This window comes from Monopterus albus, unplaced genomic scaffold (assembly GCF_001952655.1).
Source record: "Monopterus albus unplaced genomic scaffold, M_albus_1.0 scaffold60.1, whole genome shotgun sequence".
Lineage (NCBI taxonomy): Eukaryota > Metazoa > Chordata > Actinopteri > Synbranchiformes > Synbranchidae > Monopterus > Monopterus albus.
The window spans coordinates 2,015,301-2,040,208 of record NW_018127940.1 but is presented as its reverse complement, the minus strand read 5'-3'; the positions used below and the strand labels follow the sequence as shown (position 1 = coordinate 2,040,208).

The following is a 24,908-nucleotide window of genomic DNA, read 5'->3' as shown; positions in this document are numbered from 1 at the left end:
TAATAACAGACAGATACACATCCTTCTACTGTGTTAAAAACAAACAAATAAACAACAACAAGACATTTATTTTGAAACTTTTTACTGTTAGGTACTGTTTTAGTGTTAGGAATCAAAGACCTCATAGTTAAAAACACTCCTAGGAGAAGGAGGATGGGTCTTTCTAGTTGCCCTGTATGTATCAATATACCACAACATGGGGGTTGAACTTTCCAAATATTTAAATACCTATAAATTGTAATTTAAGGTTTTAGCAACATGGTTAAAACTTTCATGCCAATAAAGCTCCTTTGAAACAGGTTATTGAATTAAAGACTTAAACTTATGGCCCAAAATGTTCAGGCCAAAAACATTTTCTTCTTTTGAATTGTAACCTATCAACTCACAGGTGGTGGTGTCCCTCTGACCTGTCTACTTTATACTAATATGAACTTTACCATAAATATGAAAACAGCTTAGAAGCCAAAAGCTTTGCGGCCGTGCCCACTCCCTGCGACCCTTATTGTTGATTGGATGATTGGATGATTGGCCTGTGGGAACACCTGAGTAACCACTTCCTTTCCCGCCACCAACAATCAGCGGCAAGGGCGGGGAAACTCGTTTAAATGTAGTGCAGGCGGCACATGGCACTCTATGTGATGCTGATGTTCATCAGCTGATAATGGTAATTCCAGAAAATAGGCAGTCTTTTCATATTGAGCAACATGATGTCTCTGCTTTAAAACACTACGTGAACAGTCTATACCACTGACTGAATACTGCCCCACATTGCCCAGACACCAGGACAGTCTTAATATCAAGTGTGGTTTTATGGGTTTTATTTAATTCATCATGATTTTACATCAAAGAATGAATGTCCCATCCTCATTCATAATCAAAAGTTGTGGGGCGCTGGGAGGGTATGATGTCCACATTTTCTGACCACAAACAAGCTGATACCATTATGTGGGACTCCATGTGTTGTTTTGTTGATATGCCGTGATTTACCGTGGCTTCAGGCATGTGCCATTTCATGTGCCAAAACTAAATGGAACAAAAACCAAGACCGAGCCAGGGTTGGGAACGCACCCTCAAATAACTAGTTGATAAAGACCAGAAGAACATTGAGGAGTACCCAGATGCAGGTCCTTCTTTTTACCCCTACAGTGTGTGTTATACACTATGCGTCCATTACTTCCTCAGGCACCAGCCAGCATGGACCCAAATGATATGGAGTGAACCAGAGGCATCACACATGATTTTATACAGTGGTAAATGTTCATAGATTAGATAATTAAGTTAATTTGTTAAGCCATGCTTGATAATAAAAATCACTTTTGTTAGTTAAAATTTTAGTTTAATGTATTTATGTCTATATCCGAGGCATCCGCTTGTATGTAGTGCTCTCTGTGCGCGCGACGAGTCACTGTGACGCCACCTTGACGCACAGAATAGGACAGGTTGCACACATGCACCTTTTTTTTTTTTTACTTTGCCTCACAACTATAACTGTCCCTGTGCTGGTTGGAGCAGAGGATACACCCGGAAACAAGTGGTACAGTGAACCAGGAACCGTCTCATCAACAAATAACAATGAGCTGGTTCCAGACCTACCGGATCCAGAGGCTGGTGGAGAAGACAACGAAGAACTGAGTGTGTGAGGAGGGCGGAACACTTGTGACGGCAGATCAGTGGAGAGAAGCTCCTAGTATCTGTGTGTCATTCACTGGGTGTTTGTGTGTGTGTGTGTGCGCGTGTTTAAAGTCCACTTGGATTATACTGAGCTCACGGAAACGTACATATCCTTCTCTTCGAGGAATTTATACTTCATTCAGGTAAGACACACTGAACCTTACGCGACCACAGGCACAATAAAACACTTACTTATAGTGAATTAATTTTCTCCTGTGGTATCTTTATAATATATCTACAGTGGTAGTTGAGTAGCAGGCTATAATTCTGTGTCGTCGGCTATTTCTAATCCCTCAGAATATCTTGCAATGCATCATATAAAGATTTAAGAGTTTCCCATGATATCTGAGTAATAACACTCCTTAATGGACATGGGATCATATACAGTACATCTCCTTATGAGCTATTTGCCTGTGAGTAGTAGCCTATAGCCCAATTCAGGCTTATAAATGTACATAAAATGGGCTAATTGGCGCATTTGAACACTTGCCCTCTGCTGCATTAATGGATTGACTTTCAGTCCGCCAGACAGCAACAGGAATGTGGACGAGCTGTGCAACATGTAAAGCTGCAGCCTGTACTTTACAAGGACACCGAAGCTATGACAAGTTGCCAGCTGAGCAGCTCTGTTTAGAGTGAATGAAGTGTAAACACACATTGATGATGTTCAAGGCGCATGAAGTGCACGATTGGTCTGTAAAAGATGGATAATCAACCCTCAGATAATGGTGTTTGTAACAGTGATCTAATCATTAGGCTTATAGAGAAACCCATGTAAACCAAGTGAACCTGTTTGTCTTTACAAATTCTCCCCCTATGCTAAGTGGAAGGAAACACTTGTAAGATATTCAAAAATTAGCATTTTCGATTATTTAATGTAAATAAAATTGACCAGAAGGTTGTTTTTTTTTTGTTACAAACCCTTTTAGTATATGCCTGAATTGACTATAAGCTTCCCGTGTAAACGTCTCTCTAGGTCGCCATAAAACATGAATTTATTAAGACTCTAGCTCAGTGGTACATTTGGACTGTTATTAAACACAGAGAGCTGTTGTGTTATGCTCTTTTATAAATGATAGTAAATAACATTTTATTGATGCACCCTTTGTCTGTTTTGTTGTGTTGTTAGAATAACTTCAGTGTGAAAGGTCAGTTTAAAGAGCCCAGTGTAACAAAGTGACTGTACTAAGTATAAAGCTACAGTATTGGGAACAAATACAGTTCAGTTAAGTTGGCTTTTTTTGTCTGTCTGTGAAACAAAAACATTTTGAAGCACTTCTTTCTTCAGCTGAATCACAGCTCAGTGGCTTTGACTGTAATCTTTTCTTCCATTTGTTACACCCCCCCCCCGACAAAACAGAGAGTTTTGAGTCCTTTGGGACAAGTGTTGTTTGTTGTTGGAGCTGTCGACACTGTGTCGACACTGCTCTACTATTCAGACGGGTTTAAAGACACATTATAATTGCCTGATAAAATCAATTTCCATGGATGAACGTTATAGGACCAAGAGCTGGCAGCGAGATCAGGAGCAAGGCAGATTAAAAAGGTTAGATCGTGAGTAGAGTTTCTGTAATTTCTTATGGGATTTACCTCTTTTTATTTTCAACGTCATGCTTTCTTGGAGATTCCCAAAGTTTTTATTGGTGTGCTCAGTGGCCAATTAACAATTGGAAGCTTCTGCGTTCTGGAGGTCCGGGGTACACAGAGTTAAGGCAAGAATAATGGATTTTATATGACAGAAAATTGGGGATGTCATAATTCTTCATAATTCTGGTTCTTCCCTCTGTGCAGCTGAACCTAACAGTATTTTTTTTTAGTTGTGGCTTTCTCTCCCCTCTTTCCTATTTCATTTCTCTTGTGTCATATTCTCTTTTTCATTGAGATTTTAAGATCATATCAAAACCAATGTGGCTGACTGAGTGGAAGGACAGACCCTGACAGCCCATTTGAGTGATTTGGTGTGCATGAGTCAGATACATAACTTGTAAAAAAGTGCACCTCCTCTGGTGCCTTTTTAGAGGAGCTTAGACAGGCTGAGAGGGTTATTGACATACCTTTACACTGTCTGACAGGCCTCAGGAGAGACATCACATCCTGAAAGGTGATGTCTGATTGAAATAATTGATGCCTCCCCCAAAGAATATTTGTGATAGTGGGTGCAAGATAGAGATATAAAAATTTATAAAATGTTGTTAACACTAGTGGCAAAGTAATATTTCCCAAACAACTACTGGAGCTCATAAACCTTGTTTTCACTGTGGTTTTGAGGTTACTGAGTTTTACAGACCAGGAAGTTGTTTGTTTTTCCTCTGCAGTCAGCGGCTGTTTTTAAGATTCTTTCCTGCCAGTGATTTTGAAAGAGTCAGACTTTAGGGTTAGTTTCTCCAAAGACATTTAATGGGTGTAACTACCAAACAGCAATTACTGATGTCTATTGATTATTTTTGCAGTACTTTTGCAAATTGCTTCTTTTGTCCGACCAGTAATCCACAAATCAAAGGTACTGCTTTTGCAATGATAGCAACACATTCACACATTTGAGAAGCTGGAACCAGTGAATGTTTAGCTTTTTTTTCTTGAAAAATGGCTTGAAAATTGATTAATCAATCAAAATATTTGACGATTAATTTTCGGCAAATCAACTGATCGATTGACCGGTCCAGCAATAAACAAAATTCACAGTACAGACATGTTCACAGGCGTTAATGTGAACTTATAGTTCTTAGTGTCTGTGTTTTTGATTTTCTGACAACACGCCTTGTGATTACACAGATTGAATTTCAAAACTTACAAATCATTACTGTGTAGTTTTATTAAAAAAATAAAGAGGAATAAATGTTCAATGTGATGTTGGACCTTGTATAGCAGAGAAATCAACTGAGACTGGTGACTGCGGTATAAAACATTCAAATGATCAGCAACAATGTCAAGCATATCAAACAGGTAAAGCATTCCACTATGATTCTCAAGATATTTGTGTTACTATCTACTTCTAACTCACAGTACCTATGTTTTCCATTCCTGTGTGCTGCTGTATTTGTTCATAACATTACGTAACACTGAAGCCAGTTGTTGTCACAGTGTCAGCCCTGAGGGACTGCTGGAGCTTTCTGTAGTGCAGTGACAAATGCTTGTGCTAATGAATTAATTAATTTTCTGGTCTTTTTTGTGTTCGTTGTGTCCGTGTGCTGTGTAAAATAGAGCCGTGTTGCATGTGCATGCATTTGTGTGTGTCAGTGATAGAAGAAACAAGCAATCTCCCAGGATGTCAAGGTCTTTAGGGTGCTAGAGGCATGTTTTGTTTAATGGAAAGCGCTAAAGAGTGTGACTGTTTACATTTGGAACTGGGAAAGACAGAGGTGGAGTATCTAAAGAGCGTGTGTGTGTGTGTGTGTGTGTGTGTGTGTGTGTGTGTGTGTGTGTGTGTCCATCACATGCAGCAGTGCATACAACAATGCTGAGAATGCACTAACAGGCACTGGATCCAGCTTTTTTTTGGGCAATGGTGACGTCTCTCTTTGTCTTTCTTTCTCTCAGCGTCTTTCAAACACACAGCACCCTAACACACGCACACACACGCACACACACCTCTTCCCTCTTCTCCTCCAAAAGAAGGCCTTGTTTTGTTGGAACAACACCCTAACACACATCTTGGAGGTGATCATTTGTCACAGTTTTTCCACTCCAGGATGTGGCTTCCCTCAGTTACGCCCGTGGCTCGAACAGGTTTTGACACCTTATCGATCTGAATTGCTCCACATTGCTTTTTAATCCTCCAGTGTTTGCTTGTGATATTGCCACACAGCCCCGTTTGATAGCCCTTGTTTGGTTATGATATTTTCAGTCATGTGTTGGGGCTCGGCAGCTGCTGCTCACATACTACAAACTGCGAGACTTTACAACATTGAGAGACAGCCCGGTCTCACAGAGCGCCATTGATTTACAAAAGCACCCAGTGTTTTATTGAGCGAATGCACTTTGTGTCTCTTTCATATCTCTGTCGTCATCCTTGTGAAATCCTCCACATCAGCTTATTTAATGTGTTTGAACTTTACAACTGAACTTCAACAGCTTCACTTCTTTTTCATCTTCTCCTCTGACTTTTTGAGGTGTCATATCTTGATTCACAGTGCCAAGGTGCACAGCATTTTGTGTTTTTTCTAGTGTGTACACAGCTGCTAACACTGTTGGCTATGTGCTTTTTTCTTTTTCAGGTTCCTTCAATCCTCTTGGTAAAGGAGGCTGCCTGCTTGCCCGCCAGTGTTTGCCTGAGTGTGTGGGTGTATGAAGGGGTGTTTGTGAGTCGGAGGGTGAAAATGTTTGTGTGAGTGCCATCGCATGCATTTACACCTTACACAGAGAGCGTTTGTCCCATGAGACGGTTGGCGGAGATGCAGGGAGCTCGGTCCTGTGTGCCACAGCTCCTGCTGCTGAGCTCCTGTGTGTGTGCGGCTGCCGGCTACCCATTCAGAACGCCTCTGGACCTGGATGTGACTCCACGCATCACAGTGTTGAGCAGTGGTAAGGATGGATACAGACACCTTTCTGGCACATGTAATGGCATCCTGTCAAATGGTCAGCATTTCAAAAAAGCTTTTTATCCTCGCCGACATTAAACTGCTTCATAGCTAAATACCTTATGATGACTCACAACTCAAATGCAGTGCTTTCCATTCAAACCACTAAGCTATCAGGCTTTATAAAATAGGCCATTTGAAAAGAAACTCCTCTTTCTGTAATTTTGCAGCCACTGTCTTCTGTCCCCCCCACTATCTTACGCTGTCCTGACACAGCTCTTTGCTCTTGTCTAAACCTTACTGGTCTGCATTGCACACACATTTTGGTTGCCTCTGGTAATTCTCACACACACACACACCCCTTCTATTAACCACAGTGTGATTTTTTTTATTTAAAAAAAAAAAGATCAATTTAATAATTAATTATTGATTTACCTTGTGAGAGTGATGCGATGTAGCCCGAGGTGCCACAGAGACAGAGGCAGATGAGTAAAGTGCTTACACATGGATCCCTGCGGACCATCCAGGGACACTGACACCACTGTAGGTAGTTGAGATGCACTGTAACCATGACAACTGTTGTACTATGGCACAAGACTATTGTATGCAGTATTTTTTACTTATTTATTCATTTATTTTCTGTGCATGTGTGGGCAAGTGTGTGTGTCTCTTTTAAGCGGCACTGTTATGTGATCCTGGACTTTATTTGTTGATACGCTGACGTGTGAAAGAAATTTTCTCACGTCTCCACTTACACTTGCAGCCAAGTTCTTTTATAAGATCTACTTGTAAAACAATATCCCTCCTCTCCACTTCTCCTTTTCTAAACAGTTGTCTTTCTTTCTTCACTGATTCTTCACTCATCTTGCTCTGTTAATATCTTTATCTCAAATTTTGTAAACCATGAGTTACTGCTCAAGCCTGCCTACAGGTACACGACTCGTCTCCCTGTCAGCCACCCCGCTGCTCCCTCATCAACTCCCCCTCCATTGCCATCCTTCTCTCTTCCTTTGCACTTAAATTCTGCCTCTCCTGCTCAATTATGTCTTCATTTGTTTTTCATTATTATCATTTTTATCCTTGTACTGCCCTCTTTTAATTCCCTTCCCTCGCCTTTACATTTCATCTTTGTTTCTTTTGCTTCCCTCTTCCTGATGAGAGGACGTATTATGCAAACTTACCACTAATCCCTTTAATCTCTGTGTTTCTTAGCAACCTAAAAGCAAAGCCTCCAAACCTGTGGGGGGTGGTGAAATCATACATGCACGCACACAAGCACAGTTAAACACACACACCTGTGTTCTCTCCTCATTGCAACTTCACTTTTCTCCCCTTTAACAAGGTGGAAAAATTTGAGTCATTATTATTTTGACAGTTCCATGGCTGAGGTTTTGAGGAGCTGAAAGAATAAAACGGAGAGAGCGGATAAACAGAATGAAAACTGATGTTACACCCAAATAGCTTTTCATTACAGACACTGGTTTCAACCTTACTTTGGCATCAATTTCAGTCATTGGGTTTAACTTTATTTATTCAGTACCGCCTGTCTCTTGGACGTCAGAATATCTGAACTGTAAACAGGACTGAAGCATGAGTGAATTATTAAGTAGCCTTAGTTATGTAAGGCTGACACATCACAGTCCAATGTCTAGAGGTTCAGCAAGTGTGTGTGTGCATGCTGAGGGCCCTCAGACCTTCGGTCGCTGCCCCTATCTCTCTCTTTTTCTTTTCTTACAAAAGAAATCAAACATGCCTTTTCTCACATGATCTTGAAAGCTGAGGTTAAGCTGTGAGTGTGGGATGTTATTTCATTGCCATTTATAGTCAGTATAGACCATATAAATATCCCTTGTTGCCTCACTCTGTCAGCAAGGTTGTTCTGAGTTACCTGGCTCCGGCTGTCCAGCCCTCACACACAGGGTATTGTGTGTCCTAATACTCAGATTACACTGAGGAAGCTTAGGCATTGTTTCTGTTCTAGTGCATTGTCTTCAACCACAACACTCATATCACAACAATTGTTCTGAAAATCCCTTAAGGGTAATACTCCTCTTCTTCCTCCTGCTGAGAATGAGTGAAGAAAAGTAGACACCTGATCACCCCTGAGCAATCTGGGATGGGAACTGATTTGCTGCTGCTGCTGAAGTGAGCAGAGTGAACTGTGTTTCGCAGCAACTGATAGGAATCTTAATGACATCTTACTTGATAACTGCACAGTCTTCAGGGGGAACTGAATTGCCTGAGAATGCAGGAAGTCACATTTCTCTTTGGCAGTCCTACACTACTATAGTCATCAATAGAGCATGAAAATTTGTATGCTTGTATGGCTTAATTGCTGTCAAAATCCACCCCACCTTATAGTAAAACGTGCTCAGCGTCATGTCAGATAATTTAATCTTTTTTTCACAATACTGATGTATTACACCACCACAGTTGTCTAACAGACGTACAGTATTATTGTGGTTATGACATGCCTAAAGGATGGTGGTGTCTCTGACGTGTTTGTATGTGCACGTGTTGATGGCGGTGGCATGTTTAACCAAACTAAGTGGAGTCCTGATAGATTGCATGTTTGGAACTCATGTAACTCTCCAGCATCTCACAACTGCAGCAAGCAACTTTATGACATGTTTTGTTAGTGTGTGCGCGCTGTATGTCTCTTTGCTGAGTGTTTGTATGACTGAACCTCATTAGTATCTTGTACTGTCAAACAGATGCATCCCAATATAGCCTGGAGAACAAGATGGGAGACATGTACACAAAGCAGAAGAACCTCAAACCGTAGCAATCCACATGGAGTAGCCTGAAATGTTCTTGCATTTGTGCGTGATAAATGACTTGAACAACTGATAATCCAAATTCAGTCCTTTCTGTAAATAATAATAAATTCAGCACTACATTTGCACAAGGGAAAGTCAGTAGATAAGCAGTCATAAAAGAAATGTCTATCCTAAAACACTACTTATATCTAAACACAAGGAACATATAGGTCCATAACAGTGGATTTTAATTAATTTTTATATAGCAACCTAAAAAAAACTCAGAAGTCCTTCAGAATCAAAAAGCACAGCCTTCTTGCTTCTTTGCATTGCATTTTATAATTTACATGGAGCGAAATCCATTACATAAGATGAATAGATTTCTATTTCTCCCTTTATTCACATACTGGCAAGTTTGATCGAAAAACCCATCAGTTTTGTGCTTCTAACATGCCCCTCTCTGTTGGTAATAACTGTATGCGCATTCAGGGTCTTTCTAAAGACATTCAGTGACGTGTTAGTGTATGAAAATTTATCCCTGCAGAGTTTTTCATTATGTCTGGTTCAAATTGTCACATACAAATAGAGATGGCAACAGAATCTGTATGTGTTTGGACATACACAATACAGTAATCAGTCCAGTTGTACTACAGGAAATAGTCAGTTCCTGAAGTGTTTGAGAAATATGAATTTGAAAAGAGGATACTTTTTCTCTGAAAAGTGTTTTTGACCATCTCATCCTGATCCTCATAAAAACAGCCTATAATCAATAGCAGCAGTGGATATTGTTGGTATATTGGCCATAGACATCATAATCAGGCTGTTTCAACTAGTGTCCAGTAATCACACACAGGACAAGTTACTCAGATGATCTGAGGAGGTGCAGTACAACAACAGAAGAGCTGACCTGCTTTTGTGGAACTATTATCATTTTTGATGCTCTTTGCAAGAATTATGATATTTTTGCCAAGAGTCAATTTTACTTGAGATCACACTGCTGATTCAGCCACTAAAGAGCATGTGCAGTATATTAAAGTCTGAGGTGTATTTTTTAAAAACATTAGGAGCTGTTCTGCATAAATAGATGTAGTTGAAGCAGTCATGGGCTATAAAAGGTCACCTTCAATGACAACCAGTCCTCCTCTCCTTCCTCAGGTCTCCAGGGCTGCAGGCGTTTCCAGTCCTCTGCAGTCAACTACAGCACCATGTTGCTGGAGCCTGACAGTGAGCGTCTCTACGTCGGTGCCCGGGGGGCTGTGTTTGCTCTCAATGCCTCTGACATCTCAGCCAGCTCTCCTCTCACAGTGAGTTTGTTTGTTCCTCTGTTTCTGCATGTTGTAGGCTTCAGCAGCCATATCTCTGCCACAGCTTCATTTAAATTTCACAACACAGGAACTTTTTAAGGCAACAGTATTTCATTTTGAGGCAAAAATATGTATCCTGCCATCACCTCCTTGTGCATGTGTGTGTGCATTGTTGCTTTATTTTTAAAACAATGCCTCACACTTACACCACAGGAGCTTCTTGGTGCATAAACTTACATATTAATTTGTTGCTTGAATAGTCGTTACAAGCTTGCAGTGATGGTCGCAACAAACGGGGCCTGTGAGGACCCTTTCCTAATATTCTGGCCTTCTTATGTATGGGGAGGACAAACATAGAGACACCTCTGAATATAATGCAGTCCAGTGCAACACCACCTTTAACTCTGACCTCAATAATAAACATATAATTGAATTTATACATTTCTGACAATTTCACTGAAACTGAAACATTTTGAGCTTCATAAACACAGAAGTGTTGCACTGGAATGCATACAATTATACAGGTGTACCTAATAAAGTGGCTGGTGAGTGTATGTCAAGAAACATATTTGTGTCAGTACAAGTGTGCCCACAGGAATTTATTAATGATGTCTGCCTATTTCTGTTTCCTTAAAGTGTAGTAGTCATTAGTGCTGCTGTAATTGAGTCAAGTTGCAAACAGCATGTTGCAGGATGTCATCAAGTTGACTGTCTCTTTACTCATATAGAAGCTAAAAGTGGATTTGTTTGGTAGCTGGTGACAACCTGACATTAAACTGTTATGCTAATGATGTTAATACAGCAGTGATGTCTGTCATATGGTATAATTGCTGGTGTGTGTGTGTGTAAAACACCCCCTTGCAACCACCTCTCTATCTCCTGCTGTAAATACAAAGGTGTTAATTCAACTTGGGATGTTGCATAACAAGTTAGCTGCTTGTGGCAGTGCAGTAAATTCAGATGCTGTGGTGGAAAAATCCTAATAAATGAATTTTTAAAGAAAAAATTATTCTCCATGTATCTGCTGTCACATCAGTGCCATTTTGCTAAAAAATGTACGTAGTGATATGAACTATCCAGCTCCTCGTGTTCTCTTTCTACCTTACTGTATTTCATGTGGTGTGTTATAGATTGAGTGGGAGGCCTCCCCTGAACAAAAACGTCAGTGTCTGCTCAAGGGAAAAGACAATAAGGTAGGCATTTATTTTTTCTTTCTCCCTCAGTCCTTTCATTTCATCAATTTAATTTGGTTCTGTCCAATGTGTTAATGTTCTGTACCTCACTGTAAAACGTTTTATGGATTTCTTTTTCTCCTTCAGACGGAGTGTTTTAATCACATCCGCTTCCTCCAGAGGTTCAACTCAAGTCATCTCTACATGTGTGGAACTTATGCCTTCGGACCACTCTGTGCATACATTGTATGGTCACACACAACACATTACAGCCTTGCCAGTGTTGTAAAATTCATTTGATACCGAATTTCTTTCTATATATTCTAAATGCTTTGTTCTGTTTAGGATGAGAGGAGGTTTGTGATGTCATCTCAGCCTGAGGAGGGCCGAGACAAATGCCCTTATGGGCCACTAACAGGCTACACTGGACTCATCATAGGTAATGCCCTACTACAATGAGCAGTCACTTCCTGAGTTCCACTCAACACCTGATTGACCCGATAAACTGTTTTTTCTCCAGACCAGCAGATGTATACAGCCTCCCAGTATGAGTTTAGGAGCTTTCCAGATATTCGCCGTAACTCTCCATCTCCCACACTGAAGACAGAAGACGCCCCAACGCGCTGGCTGAATGGTGAGTTAATCTCCTGAAATGATAAAACATGTCTAACATGCTTGGGCGGCAGGGTGGTCCTAGTGGTCAGAGCTAGCATCAGGTTAAACCTCTATACTGTCAAGCATGTACTCAGATGGAAGTACCCTCTTCACACTGTTTCTCTGTTAGCTTCAGTGGATCAATGATGCATTATTGTGTTTTATCTTATATATATATATATATTGCTCCACTAATTCTTAAAGTATTATAACTTAACCTGTTTTTAGTCCCAGTCTGCCTAGCCTACACTTTGTTTTGGGGTGTCAAAGGCTCAAATCAGCATCTTACCTAAATGAGACTCTGTACATGTAAACAACACTGTCAGTAGATAATTGATGTGAAAAAGATTTTGTTGATTTATTTACCCAGAAAGAAAAAAAATAGTATGAGTCGGTGCATCTCTTTCTCCTCGATACAGAGGCAGACTTTGTGAGTTCGGCACTTGTGAGGGAGAGTTTGGGCGATGATGATAAGATCTACTTCTTCTTCACTGAGAAGAGCCAGGAACAGACAACATCCTACAGCCACAGCAGGGTGACACGAGTGGCTCGGGTTTGTAAGGTGAGAGCTGACTAAAAAGAGATGCATGAGATATTTTGCAGCTGGGAGTGGAGTCTTGCATCAAGCTTGAGTGAAGCCTTGGCTGATTGTAGGAGAAGGTACATGTACTATAACAGATGAGTGGCTGGATGTGGAATGCTTTTGTTCCGAGGCCCCAATGTGATTGGAGCAGCAGACTGTGTAGCTGATGAATGGGTTGAAATGTGGCTTTGAGTAAGAAGGATGGATGTCTGCAGGGGAGAAAATGTGAATGATTTACATTTCCTTCTGCCCGGGAAGGAGTTAAGAATAGCGAGCCAACAGTACAGCGTAATAACTTTGTTGTTTTCTCCTGTGGCGCCTTAAAACTTAGTCCGCTCACAGGTTCTCTCCTTGAAAGTTTGGCAGCATATTTGTTTTTAAATCTTAACAGAGATGCTTTGTGGCAGCATGTTTGAGATTTGCAATTTGCCATTGTCTGAATACATTTAAAAGTTAAAATCAAAGGGCAAGCTGATGTCAGTAGCTGGATTTCCAAAAGAGACATGTCCTTGAGTCAAGCTTTTCCATTGTGAACCTGTCAGAACATTTTTTGCATCAGGAGTGGGTGTTGCAATATGTCTGCAGGGTCTGTTTGTGTGTGTTACCGTCGCTCCACAGTGAGTGCTCTCAACCTACTGAGGACAAATACATAAACCTGTAGCTCACAGTGAGGAGTCTTGCCTATATCATCCCATAACCTTACTGAAAGGATTGTTATTGCTTTCCCTCACCAGCCGTTGTGCTCTTTAGGAGGTTTATTTCCCCCCCCATGTGTGCCACTTTATTTTATTTAGGCCCTTACCTCATATAACCCTGTCCCTTTTTCTTTTCTCCTGTTCCCTCAGGGTGACCGGGGAGGCCGTTTAACTCTTCAGAAACGGTGGACATCTTTCCTCAAAGCAAGGCTGATGTGTTCTCTGCCCGAGTATGACTTCCACTTCAACATGCTACGCAGCATGTTCGTTATGCCTAGCCACACACCACAGGACACGCTCTTCTATGGCATCTTCGGCCTGGAGTGGTGAGTGGGAACTTGTGTGTTGCTGAGCTCTCCAGCAGACTCTTAGGACGCAAAATGTAAATGAGCAAGTCAAAGATGAAAGGGTGCAATCGATACGCTGAAACAGTCGAAGAAAGCAGGTTGGGGCGAGATGAAAGAAAGGAGCGAGAGAACTTTGTTTATAGAAATGTGAAAAAGAAGTTAGCCGGAGGAGTTTTACAGCAGTGTGTGGAAAGAACATCAATTCAGATTTAGATGTACTTAAAGTTGTATGCCTTACGATGTAATTCCTGGTTAATCTGTGACAAGTATGGTTACAATACACTCTCTGAAAGGCTATTTTATCAGAAATACACAGACAGACAACTAGTGTTTTTATAGCCAAGCAAACTTGCGTTGTTTTCATCAAGATGCTGATTTGATGCTGTGTTAAGCAAATTCCCACACACAGTAAAGTTGGTCAGCGTGCTGAGATTACTGCTCGTCACCTGTAATACCTCACTGTGGTTGAGTTTTACTACACATTTTGTAGTTGTGTCCTTTTTTTCTGCTAATCACAGGGATGTATGACTTCTAATTAGTGTTATTTTTGTCACTACTGATTCCCCCCCAAACGTCTATCCACCCACCTGTGCTTTTGTCCCATTAGTTTTTTTGCCATTGTTTCAACTAGGTGAACCACTGATATGCTGTACTTCTGCTGCTGTCACTATGACAACACATGGGTTTACTGCTGTTATTGTTAGCAGCCTGTGCGCTGGTCTTTCTCATTCTGCCTGTGTGTTGTTGTCTCTAGGAAAAAAGTAAAGGTGTCTGCGGTGTGTCGGTTCTCTCTGTCTGATGTCCAAGATGCCTTTCAAGGTCCCTACATGGAGAACCAGAACTCTGGCCTTAAGTGGAAGGAATATACTGGAAAGATCCCTGATCCACGACCTGGATCGGTAAATGCACACACATGCAGGCATTGCATTTGCTGTCTTCTTTCCCTTCAGGATCCAAGGAATCCCACCAGAAAATTCTGAAAGAAAGCAAATGAAACTAATCAAAGTAAAGAGGAGGAAGAAAAGGAATAGGGAAAGCGATATTAGAGGATGAGTAGCAACCTCAAGGATGAAGCAACCAGAGTATGTCACTGAAACCCACAGCTTTGACGACAGTGGCTTAGTGGGACAGCCAGAGCTGTGGGATTGTTAGTATGAGCAGATATCCACTGTGGTGCAACTTCAAGATTTTGTAGGACTTAATTTTAAATTTCCTATTAATTAAACAGAAAACAGAACTGGTTAAGGGCTTTAACTTGGGAGTGTGAAAGCCTCTTAAGAGGGACTGGATGAAGTTAAAAGGACAAATAGAGAAAGGAAGTTGTTTCCTTAGTCAGGGAAGAAAGAGCTAAGTTTGCCAACATGTCAGCACAATTGACTGCTGAGCGCATACAGGCTAACATTTTCACCCAAACACAATCTACCACAGGCGCTCATTTCTTTTTGATCCCTTAATTTTCCCTGCAGACCAGCTCAATAAGACTCATGACATCCTCTCCTCCTTCCACTGTCCTCCCTATATATACAGTATGAAAATCTATTACAAAATACCCAACATTTCTTTGTCTTCCCTGCAGCCCACATTGTGCTTTGTTACTTAACATCACCGCTCCTCTCATCTCTGTTGATTCTTTTGCTGCAGTGTATAACCAATGATCTGAGGGCCAGGGGCATAAACTTCTCCACCTCCTTACCTGATGATGTGCTAGACTTTGTCAGGAGGCATCCGCTGATGTCGCAGCAGATCCAACCTTCAGACAAACGCCCCCTTTTGTTCAGGAGGACCACAGACTACACACGCATGGCACTACATAGGATCCAAGCCTTAGATGGACAAACATACCATGTATTATATATTGGCACAGGTGTGTATGAATTTGTGCCTGGTATTAATTGTGCAGTCTGTTAAAGGAATAGTTCATTTTGTTACATTTTGTGAAACATACTTATTGGCTGTCTAGCTAAGATTTAAATCAGAAGACTGATGCCACTCTCATGTGTATATATACTGGAAACTGCAGGGCTGGTTTATTAACTCACTATTTCTCAGCCAAATGCAATAACTACCTGAAGTCTTGTCACTGTGGCCAGGATAGCAGCATTAAACATACACTGTACGACGTTTAGACACCTTACAGTTTCTTACTGTTATTTGTTTTTGTTCATATTTACAGTGCTGTTCAGTGGTTATAAGGTTTTTGATATGTTCAAGGAGATTTTAGAGTCAGTTACCAAAAGACAATTATAGTGACCATTTAACCATGTTGCTACAGTATTTCCTTTGAAAACCCAGTGTAACCACGAGTCCAGGGCAGGGAAAGTGTTGAATATATGCACCACATCATGGCAGGTGATTCCAAAGTTATATCTCAGTCAATGTCCATCCATCCATCCATCCATTTTCTTCCGCTTATCCGGGGCCGGGTCGCGGGGGCAGCAGTCTAAGCAAAGATGCCCAGACCTCCCTCTCTCCAGACACTTCCTCCAGCTCCTCCGGGGGAATGCCGAGGCGTTCCCAGGCCAGCCGAGAGACATAGTCCCTCCAGCGTGTCCTGGGTCTTCCCCGGGGCCTCCTCCCGGTGGGACATGCCTGGAACACCTTCCTAGTCAATGTTATATTTCTATATACATGATTCTAAGTACACATTGTTACACCTTAAAACACATTCTCACATGGTAAAAAACTTGTTTCAGTCCTAAGTCTTGCAGACTACCTTGCATGTTACTAGCACCGCATTGCTCGGAAACGTATTTTAACCATACACACTATAAACTGCCTTAATGCACAATCACCTGTTGTAATCAAAATATATTTATCTGTATTCTAGCACTTAAAGACAGAATAATAACAAATACAAACATAAACTTAGTATAGTTATACAGATTACAGTATACTTACACTTTTATAAATTTGAAAAATACCATAAACAATTAGCAAAATACAGGTATGAGCACTTACAGCAGTGTATTACAACAAACAACATGCACAGAACTGCTGGAATTTTGTTTGTTCTTTTATTAAATGATTTCAGAGAAGTCCACATCTTAGATGGCTGATCCTTTTCTGCATCTCTACTCACACTCAAGAATGTTGCAACTCTGATAAGACATTGCTTATGTGAAATCAGTCTCAAATGGAAATACAGCTAAATACTGTGATATGTTTTGGAAACTGTTGACAGAAATGCTTATTCCATTCAGCTCGTAGTACATCTAGGCTCCTGTATGTTGGTATGATCCTTTTCTCCACTTTGTATGTGTCACTCAGATGAAGGCTGGTTACACAAAGCTGTAGAAGTTAACGGTCAGCTGCACATTATTGAAGAGCTTCAACTGTTTGATGAACCACAGCCTGTTAACAATCTACTGATATCAACAAAACAGGTAGAGTATTTGACCTTCACACACACACACGCATGCGCATGCGCACACATATGAGGAGTAATCTCCATCCCACAGTATTTAAATCTGCTCTTGTTCCCCAGATGAGTGTGTACGTGGGCTCTCCATCAGGTGTGGTGCAGCTGCCGCTGTCTAACTGCCACAGATACACCTCCTGCTATGACTGCATCTTTGCCAGAGACCCTCACTGTGCTTGGAACAGAGCCCAGTGTGTGGATGTAATGGCGCACACAGACAGGACCTTCATGAGGTGTGTGTGTGTGTGTGTGTGTGTATGAGATTGGATCAGGTGATGTAAAGTGCTGCAGATGTGTACTGATTGGAGTAATGTCACAGTGGCAGCTCCCAGGAACGTTGCATATTGACAACACTGGCAGAAACGTTGACTATGTAAACATAGCATGCAGTTGTGTACTTAAGGTGTACTGATTAATCTGGACAGACATGCCAACCCTGTAGAAACCTGCTTTGCCATCTGAACTTATTGCAATGCAGTAATAAATAGAAATAGGAAGAAATAAAAAATCTCGGTATGTCTGTATGAACAATACGGGATATTTTTTTTGTTACAGCAAGTTAAGTATTTCTGCTTTTCACTAATGTGCTTATTGTTATGTTTTCTCTGTCTTCACAGATCCACTTTAATTCAGGACATCCAGCAGGGCAACAGGGGCTGTGCAGAAATCTCATCTGCTGGTAGGTGTTACTGCTCTAAAAACAGTTAACCTTCCACACAGTGAACGATGAAAGGGAGATTTAAAACAGAGAATGTTAGGAAGGACTCGACAACTACATGGATGTCATCAGATGGCACAAAGGCCTGTTTGAGTCCTGACTATGTACACTGTGTTGGCAAAATCCTCTCCACCCTTCTCCAATCACATTTTTGCCATCTCTGGAGAGAAATCTGTTTGATATTCAAAGCAGGCAACTTCCTTCTCTCACTTCTCAATTTCAGTCTAATAAGATGCATCATTGTCTGCCCCCTCGTCGTTCTCTTGCAGTACAAAGAGATATCATGGCAAGAATTAAATGATTTGTAGTTTGAGATTATTCCTCACTAACGCTGGACAGCCTTTGATGAATTTCATAGGTGTTAAGCAATTTACATACAAAATGAGTCAGAGGCTGAGCTGTGAGATATTCTGTAAAGGTTCTCACAGTGTTAATATGTGTGTTTCAGACGTCGTCCTGCGGAGCCGCTCTGTGCGGGTGGGTGATGACGTGCTGCTGCAGTGTGAGCTCAGCTCCAACCTGGCAACGCCCTTCTGGACTCTGAATGACAATGAGCTGCAGGGTTATGGCCTCAGCTCTGGGTTCAGAACCGGCACCGATGGCCTGCTGATCATCGAGGCCCAGCAGGACCAGAGTGGCCTGTACACCTGCTTCTCTGTTGAGAACAATATCAATGTTGCTGTGGTTGCTTACAATGTCTCCATCCGCTTGGATCTGCCTCCTCCTCCACCTGCTGAGCCAACTGAGGTCCCTTATAGTCACCCCGTCACTCCTCCAGCACCCACCGAGCATCCATCCTCTGAGAGGCCACTCCCACCACCCCCAGGCCCTCTCCTCCCCCGCTCAGAGCTGCTCTCCCCCAGGAGCATGGAGGCCATGTACCTGTCCATCATCACCATTCTCGGAGGCCTGTGTGTCGTCCTCACTGTGGTTCTCATCTATGTGGGCTTCTGCCTGCGATTGGGCCACAGAGGGAAGTACTCATTACGCACCGCAGCTGCTGCCTACCCGAACAATAAGAGGCACAAGAGAAACAGAAAACAGCACAGAAACTCCTCCCAAATGGAGCTGAAGACAATCTCAAGCCACTGTAATGGCAATGGCATTTGTAACGGAGTTTCAAAGCAACATAACAGCGACATCCAGGATGGAGGCTTCCTCCAGATTGTTCCCGGTGAAGGTCACCCGTCACCCAATAAGGAAACTCCTCCCCCAGCACCACCTCTCCCTCCCACACTGCAGCTTCCCTCTCCAGGATATGAAATCCCCAATGGGCTGTCAGCCACGCTGCCTAGTGTTCTAAGGAGGATAAATGGGAACAGCTACATGTTGCTGAGGCAGAGCGAGTCTGAAAACACATCACCAAACTGCTACTCTTTCGCTGAGGAGCTCAATAAGATCTTAGAGAAAAGAAAACACACTCAGTTGCTGCCCAGGCCGGATGAAAGCTCCGTATAGAGGGATGAGATTCCCCCTGTGGTGGGAAGACTGCTGTGTTTTTACCTGGTGCTGAAGTGCCTGTCATGTGACTCACTATTGAGTCTTATCTACATTCTTTACTTTGGATTTTTTTTTCTACATTAAGATATTTCTGCTTTTTGAACTTTTGAGCTGTTTCTCAACCTTAATTCCCAAATTTCTCAACACAGCCAACGAAGGCACCAAGCACAAAATGTTCAAAATAAAATGTTCAAAAAAGTGTAATCTACCTCATCTCAGTACTGGCCAGGAGGACATGTTGTCTGCTCCAAGTTTCAGGGCTGAGATGTCAGCCACAGAAGGATCTTGATCCCACAAAGCAGGATACACAGACTCAGACAAGGAGCAGCACCCCGTGAGAATATAAATACTTGCGAATGCTTCTGCTGTGGTGAGGCCATATTTGGCTCAGTTCAAACTGGAGGGCTGCTAGCCAGAGTTGGTTTGCACTGACGAGTGCGCAGATGGCCTATGCATTTTTAAAACATGACATTCACGCATTTTAAATATTGGGAAAACGGACATGGTGAGCAAGGGAATTTGGTTTGCTATGTTTTCACACTTAACGCTGACTTAACCAGCACAGAACAATATTCAGTAACTCATGGTGACTTATAACACTTTACACCAGTTGGCACACTGGAGTGGTGAACTAATCATTATTTAATATTATTTATAATTTGGAGTTAAGTAATTAACCATATTGAAGGTTTCTTAATTTATTAGTTTTATACTTAATCATTAACAACACAATGTAACAAATGTAATTATTGCAATATTAAAATACTCACATATACTGTGACACTTAACAATGTGTTGGTAATTATGTAATTTTTCTTAAAATATTTGTAAACACAAATAAGCTCTGCTTAAAGTCACAGCTCACACCCTGAATCCATCATATATGGTTAAAACTGCTGTATGTTACCACTTTTATGTTTTAACTCACATCTGCTACAAATGTGTAACAAGTGGTCATTAAACAGGAACTTGCACAGTATTTATAGGATCACACAACAAGGAAATAGTCCTATTACTTCCTTGCAAAACTGAAGAAATATTAAGTAGTGATTATTTCACCAGGTGTTAATAGACAGCCTGAAGAAAATATGACAGTGTTACTGAGTTTTAATGCACTTTAAATATCCATTTTAAAGAACTTTGGGAAAGTTATTGAATGCTATTATGAAATTTGACACTGCAACCTGTTAAGAACCAGCGGGACAGAGGAGCTTTTTGATTGACCGTTTCTCAGCATGAAGAGCTGCAGCAGCGAAGGCCACCGCTGCGTCTGCTGGACCTTGTTTGAAACAAGAGGAGTAGAAGGAAAACATTGACTGCGTCTTGGCAGAGCTTGACTCTGCTGCTGAGTGATGCACTGCATGAGACCGTAACATGGAGCGACAGATTGTGGAGCACATCCAAAAACATCCAAGGTAAATAGTTTATATATCTGACCAACATACTGTAGGCACTTTGCCAAACAGGCACTTAAAGAAATAGATCATGTAGTTGGAATACATGGACAGTGCACCACTGTTTTAAAGACAGGTTACATGCAGAACACTGAGAGCACACTGTTATCTCACAGCGTGCTGGGTGTAAATCCAATGGTATGAAAAGTTTACCTTCAGAGATGTCCAAATGTAAACACCTCCTATAGTCTTATTCATCATACTGCTCCACCTGAGCCAGTCTGACACCATAAATCAGTAAAGCTAGGAGCCCAGTCATAGAAGACATTGAAGCAAACACAGAAGCTTAATTTCTAAAAATTAAGCTCTCAGTTTTTTTTTTTTTTTTTTTTTTTATTAGTTTTTAAGCAAAACTACAATTATGGGTGTAACTATGATTATCTATAATATATTTTCTTTATTGATTTAGTCTGTTGTGCATCATCTGACCAGCCCAAAGCTTAAAGATATTCAAGTTACAATACAATAAATTTAAGAAAAGCTGCAGATCCTCATAAATGAGAATCTGGAGCCAGAAAATATTACTTGAAAAATGGCCTAAATTATTAAATGATTAGCGAAATTTGGTGCAGATTATTCTTCTGTCGATTGACTGATTAACTGGGTTATTGTTGCAGCTTTAACTACAATAAGAATTTATCATAACTTCATTTTATTATGGTCAATATCCCTCTCAATCTCACAATCCATCAGTTTTATTTTCCTTGGCAACCTACTCATGCTGCATCTGATTATTCTGTCAGAGAGCAACATAAATTAAATACTTTTCTTATGACAAGTCTGACCTTCTTGCAGAAACAGGGAGAAAAGAGACAGTGAGTTACGATCTCCGCCAAGGTTTACACTATGTAACACTCTTAAGCTTCCAATTATTTTCTGGTACCCTCAGACTCAGGGTCGGGTTTTGTATTTTATTACTGTACATCCAAAATTGGAAATACAGAAAAAGCCAATTATACACCATATACTTGGAGTATGCACACATACCCGATATGTACATCTCTATAGATGACCCAGCGGTGGCTTGCGGAGTCACATGTTTGACTGAATCTAACAAGCCTTTGATTTCAGGGTGTGAGGTAGCGTATGTGCTGGAAGAGCCAAGCGTTCCAGTCAGTGGCACTGATCAAAGACATGAAAAGAGAATGAGATAGCTGCACACTTCACACATTATAAGCCTTCATTAAAGCCTTCTAACCTCATTACAAACCACAAGACGGTGACGAGGTGAACACCTTACCAGGGGTTTTATTGTCAGTGTCGTTTTCGCTGCAAGAGCACATCAGTGTTGCTGTGTAAATGTTTTCATCTGACCAGCCCAGGCTGCATGTAGTCAGGACTGATGCCTTGACTGCTTTTAAAGCACACAAGAGTGAGGCTAGAAACCTGGCAGACACTTACCTCTCTGTCATTTTTATTTTTCAGGTCTGATGAGCACAGGTCAGTCTGAATCTCTCTTAATTTTATTCCTGGGGACACAATCTCCCAACCAGCGTCAGATGGCAGGACCAGCTGCAAAGATGTCCTTTTAATGAGCAGTGAAATTAAATTCACCATCATCAGTGGTCAGCGAAGCCAGAGGAGAAAGAGGCTGGACACAGCCTACAGTCTGAGTCTGCGCCTAAAACACAGCTCCGCTTCCCGCTGCAGAGCTTCAGACAGCAGCTTGTTGTGTGAAGACAGCGTCCTTGTCTCTGTTTAATGCAAACTTCCTAGGCCTAGCTCTACGTATAATGACCTTTTTCTCACACTGGCTGCATGAATTATGTTTCAACACTGCTGTATTTTCTTTAAGCAAGCAACAAAGACAGCTCATCTTTAATGAAAAGTGCCAAGGTTGATGTTGAAAAAGTGCTTTTTGAGCCCATTTTATTACAAAACCAGAAGAAAGTGAGTTTTTAAAAAAGAGTCATGCTTATTTTGTGGTTTTTGTACATTGTGTTTTGGAAGTTACTGTCAATGTTGCTGTTGAATTGCCACTTGTGAGACACACATCTGACAAATAGGATGGTCACAGTTTGCCTGTGTTGCACCAAATGTGTTAATAGAAGCATGGTAGCCAAAAGCATGCACAGGTTGTACCAGCACCACAGAATTTAGTATTAATAACCTACTATTGGGAGGAAAATACACCACTTTACCTGTTCACTATGACCCATTAATTATGGATTATTCCGCTCTTGTTTCACTGTTTGCATGTTACACCATGTTTGTGCATAAAGCAAATCAACTTATTTTACTCAGCTAACACAAAGAGCAACAGGGCAGTGTGTTCCTTCACATTCCAGTGATAATAAAACTTTGTACTCCAGCCTCTTGCTCTCCTTGTGTGTATATTTTCACTTTCACAGATGGGTAGGGGAAACAAATCTTTTCCCTGTCATATTACTGGAGCAGAGCCCTAGTGTGTTATACAAGGAGGCTGAGCATACTGCGAAGAAAAGGGAGGCATCTGCATTATTACTGGAAGCAGGCCAGAGTTCCTGCAGCACGGCACAGACTGGTATGGAAAATATTGCTGGGAGGTTGATTATCCCAAGACTGGTCAACATCCAGCAGGACAGGGTTATGTGCTGACAGAGCTCAAGCATGTTCACGTCATTAAAGGAGAAAATGTTACCTCAGTCGATGCAGCTTTTATGAAAGAACAGCCGTTCTTATTTTTAATCTGAGCTTTTTGAGCTTAGCTTTCAGAAATACTACAGCCGATGTATAACACACAGATTTTTTCCATTACACATATGACCTTTTCTCATGTTCCTGGGTGCAAGGGCAACACCCAGCTTTCAGACAATAACTGCATTGTTCTAATATATCACTGGCGGCACGACAGCCATAAATAGGACAGCCTTGTCATACACACAGAACACAGCCAAAGGGTAAGTTGTAAAAATGCCAGGTGCCTGTGGTGCTTACAGATTGATAGGTGATTACCAAACTGCCATGGCTGATGTGTTTTTAATGCAATGCTGTTGTAATTTAATCAGGGACAACCGGAAGAGCTTGTTCTGCTTCTTGACAGATTGGTTTATTGTCATTTCATTCACTTAAAATGTGCTGCCCCGATCATATGTGGCATGACACACTCATCTCTTATTTTACATGGGAACTGAATTTTTAAAAATCATGACAATATATTTTGGTTGTAGGTGTTGCTGTAGTACATCTTCCCAACCTGTGGGTCAGGATGAATTATGACTTTGGTTACTTACCACCATCATCAGGTCATAATTTTTCCAATACTTTCATTTATCATTCGCATATAATTAAATGTATAATGTCCTAATTGGTTAGAGCTGTGGGGTTTTTTGTTGGTCAGATACACTGACTGTGATATATTTGGCTGTGCTCTTTGTGATGTGCTCCCACTCATAAAAATAATCTTTCAAGTAACTTAATCAGAGATTAAAACATCTATTTTATTCCAGGACCTGCATCTCAGACAAAAATAATTTCATCACATTTTTCTTTTTTTTTTTTGTGAATCCAAGCTAGAGATATTTCCTCAAGCTAGAGATCAGCACAGGAGAGAGAGAGAGAAAGATGAAAGAGATTTCAGTGACAGATCAGGATAAAAAATAAATTTTAGCTCACAGACATCAATCATATATCAAGGTAACCTTCAGTGAGAGAGAGTAGATGGTGTTGGGAGGTGTAGGGATCACATTGTGTGGTTAATACTAGAGTTCTCTTCGCGTTCTTCTTCTTTGCTACTGTTGGCTCTCTCATTGCTGCTTTTCTTTGTTTCGTTTATCCGTTGTTCTTAATTCTCTTGTAGATGTGAGCACCAGTCAGAGAGGGTTTGGCAACCAAGAATGAAAGTGTAAATATTAAATCATATTCACATAAGTGGCAAACATCATATGTAGGAGATAAAAAAGTGCAGAAATTAAGGACAAACAGTGTTTGCATGATTATCTACTGACTTTGCTCACTGTTTTGATAAATAAAAATGATAAATAGTGAGCTTGTTTTTGATTTGATGCCTAATTTTAACCTTTTCCTTCTCCCAGTTTACCCAGCAACCCTCCCCTCCCCCCAACAATACCAACCTCTTCATTCACTGCCTGAATCTTTGCTGCTCCTGTGATGTTGGAAATGTCAGACAGTCAGAGC

At 41.1% G+C, this 24,908-nt stretch overlaps 1 protein-coding gene across 3 annotated transcripts; it reads left to right on the top strand.

Moving 5' to 3' along the window:
* Positions 1–952: 952 nt before the first annotated feature.
* On the top strand, positions 953–23,100 carry LOC109961958 (semaphorin-4G-like). 3 transcript variants are annotated; one of them, XM_020603245.1, is made up of 17 exons: positions 953–1,250; positions 1,513–1,814; positions 5,886–6,192; positions 10,103–10,251; positions 11,382–11,444; positions 11,571–11,669; positions 11,769–11,862; positions 11,944–12,057; positions 12,497–12,639; positions 13,506–13,681; positions 14,457–14,601; positions 15,344–15,566; positions 16,970–17,085; positions 17,187–17,341; positions 17,738–17,799; positions 18,287–20,753; positions 22,218–23,100. In XM_020603245.1, exons 3-16 carry the CDS (start codon positions 6,045–6,047, stop codon positions 19,294–19,296), a joined length of 2,697 nt encoding a protein of 898 aa, XP_020458901.1. In that variant the 5' UTR covers positions 953–1,250; positions 1,513–1,814; positions 5,886–6,044; the 3' UTR covers positions 19,297–20,753; positions 22,218–23,100. The 3 variants fall into 3 exon arrangements, with proteins under 3 accessions (XP_020458901.1, XP_020458900.1, XP_020458902.1); XM_020603244.1 differs by lacking the exon at positions 953–1,250 and having other exon boundaries at positions 1,267–1,814; XM_020603246.1 differs by lacking the exons at positions 953–1,250; positions 1,513–1,814 and adding an exon at positions 3,102–3,217.
* The last annotated feature ends 1,808 nt before the right edge of the window (positions 23,101–24,908 follow it).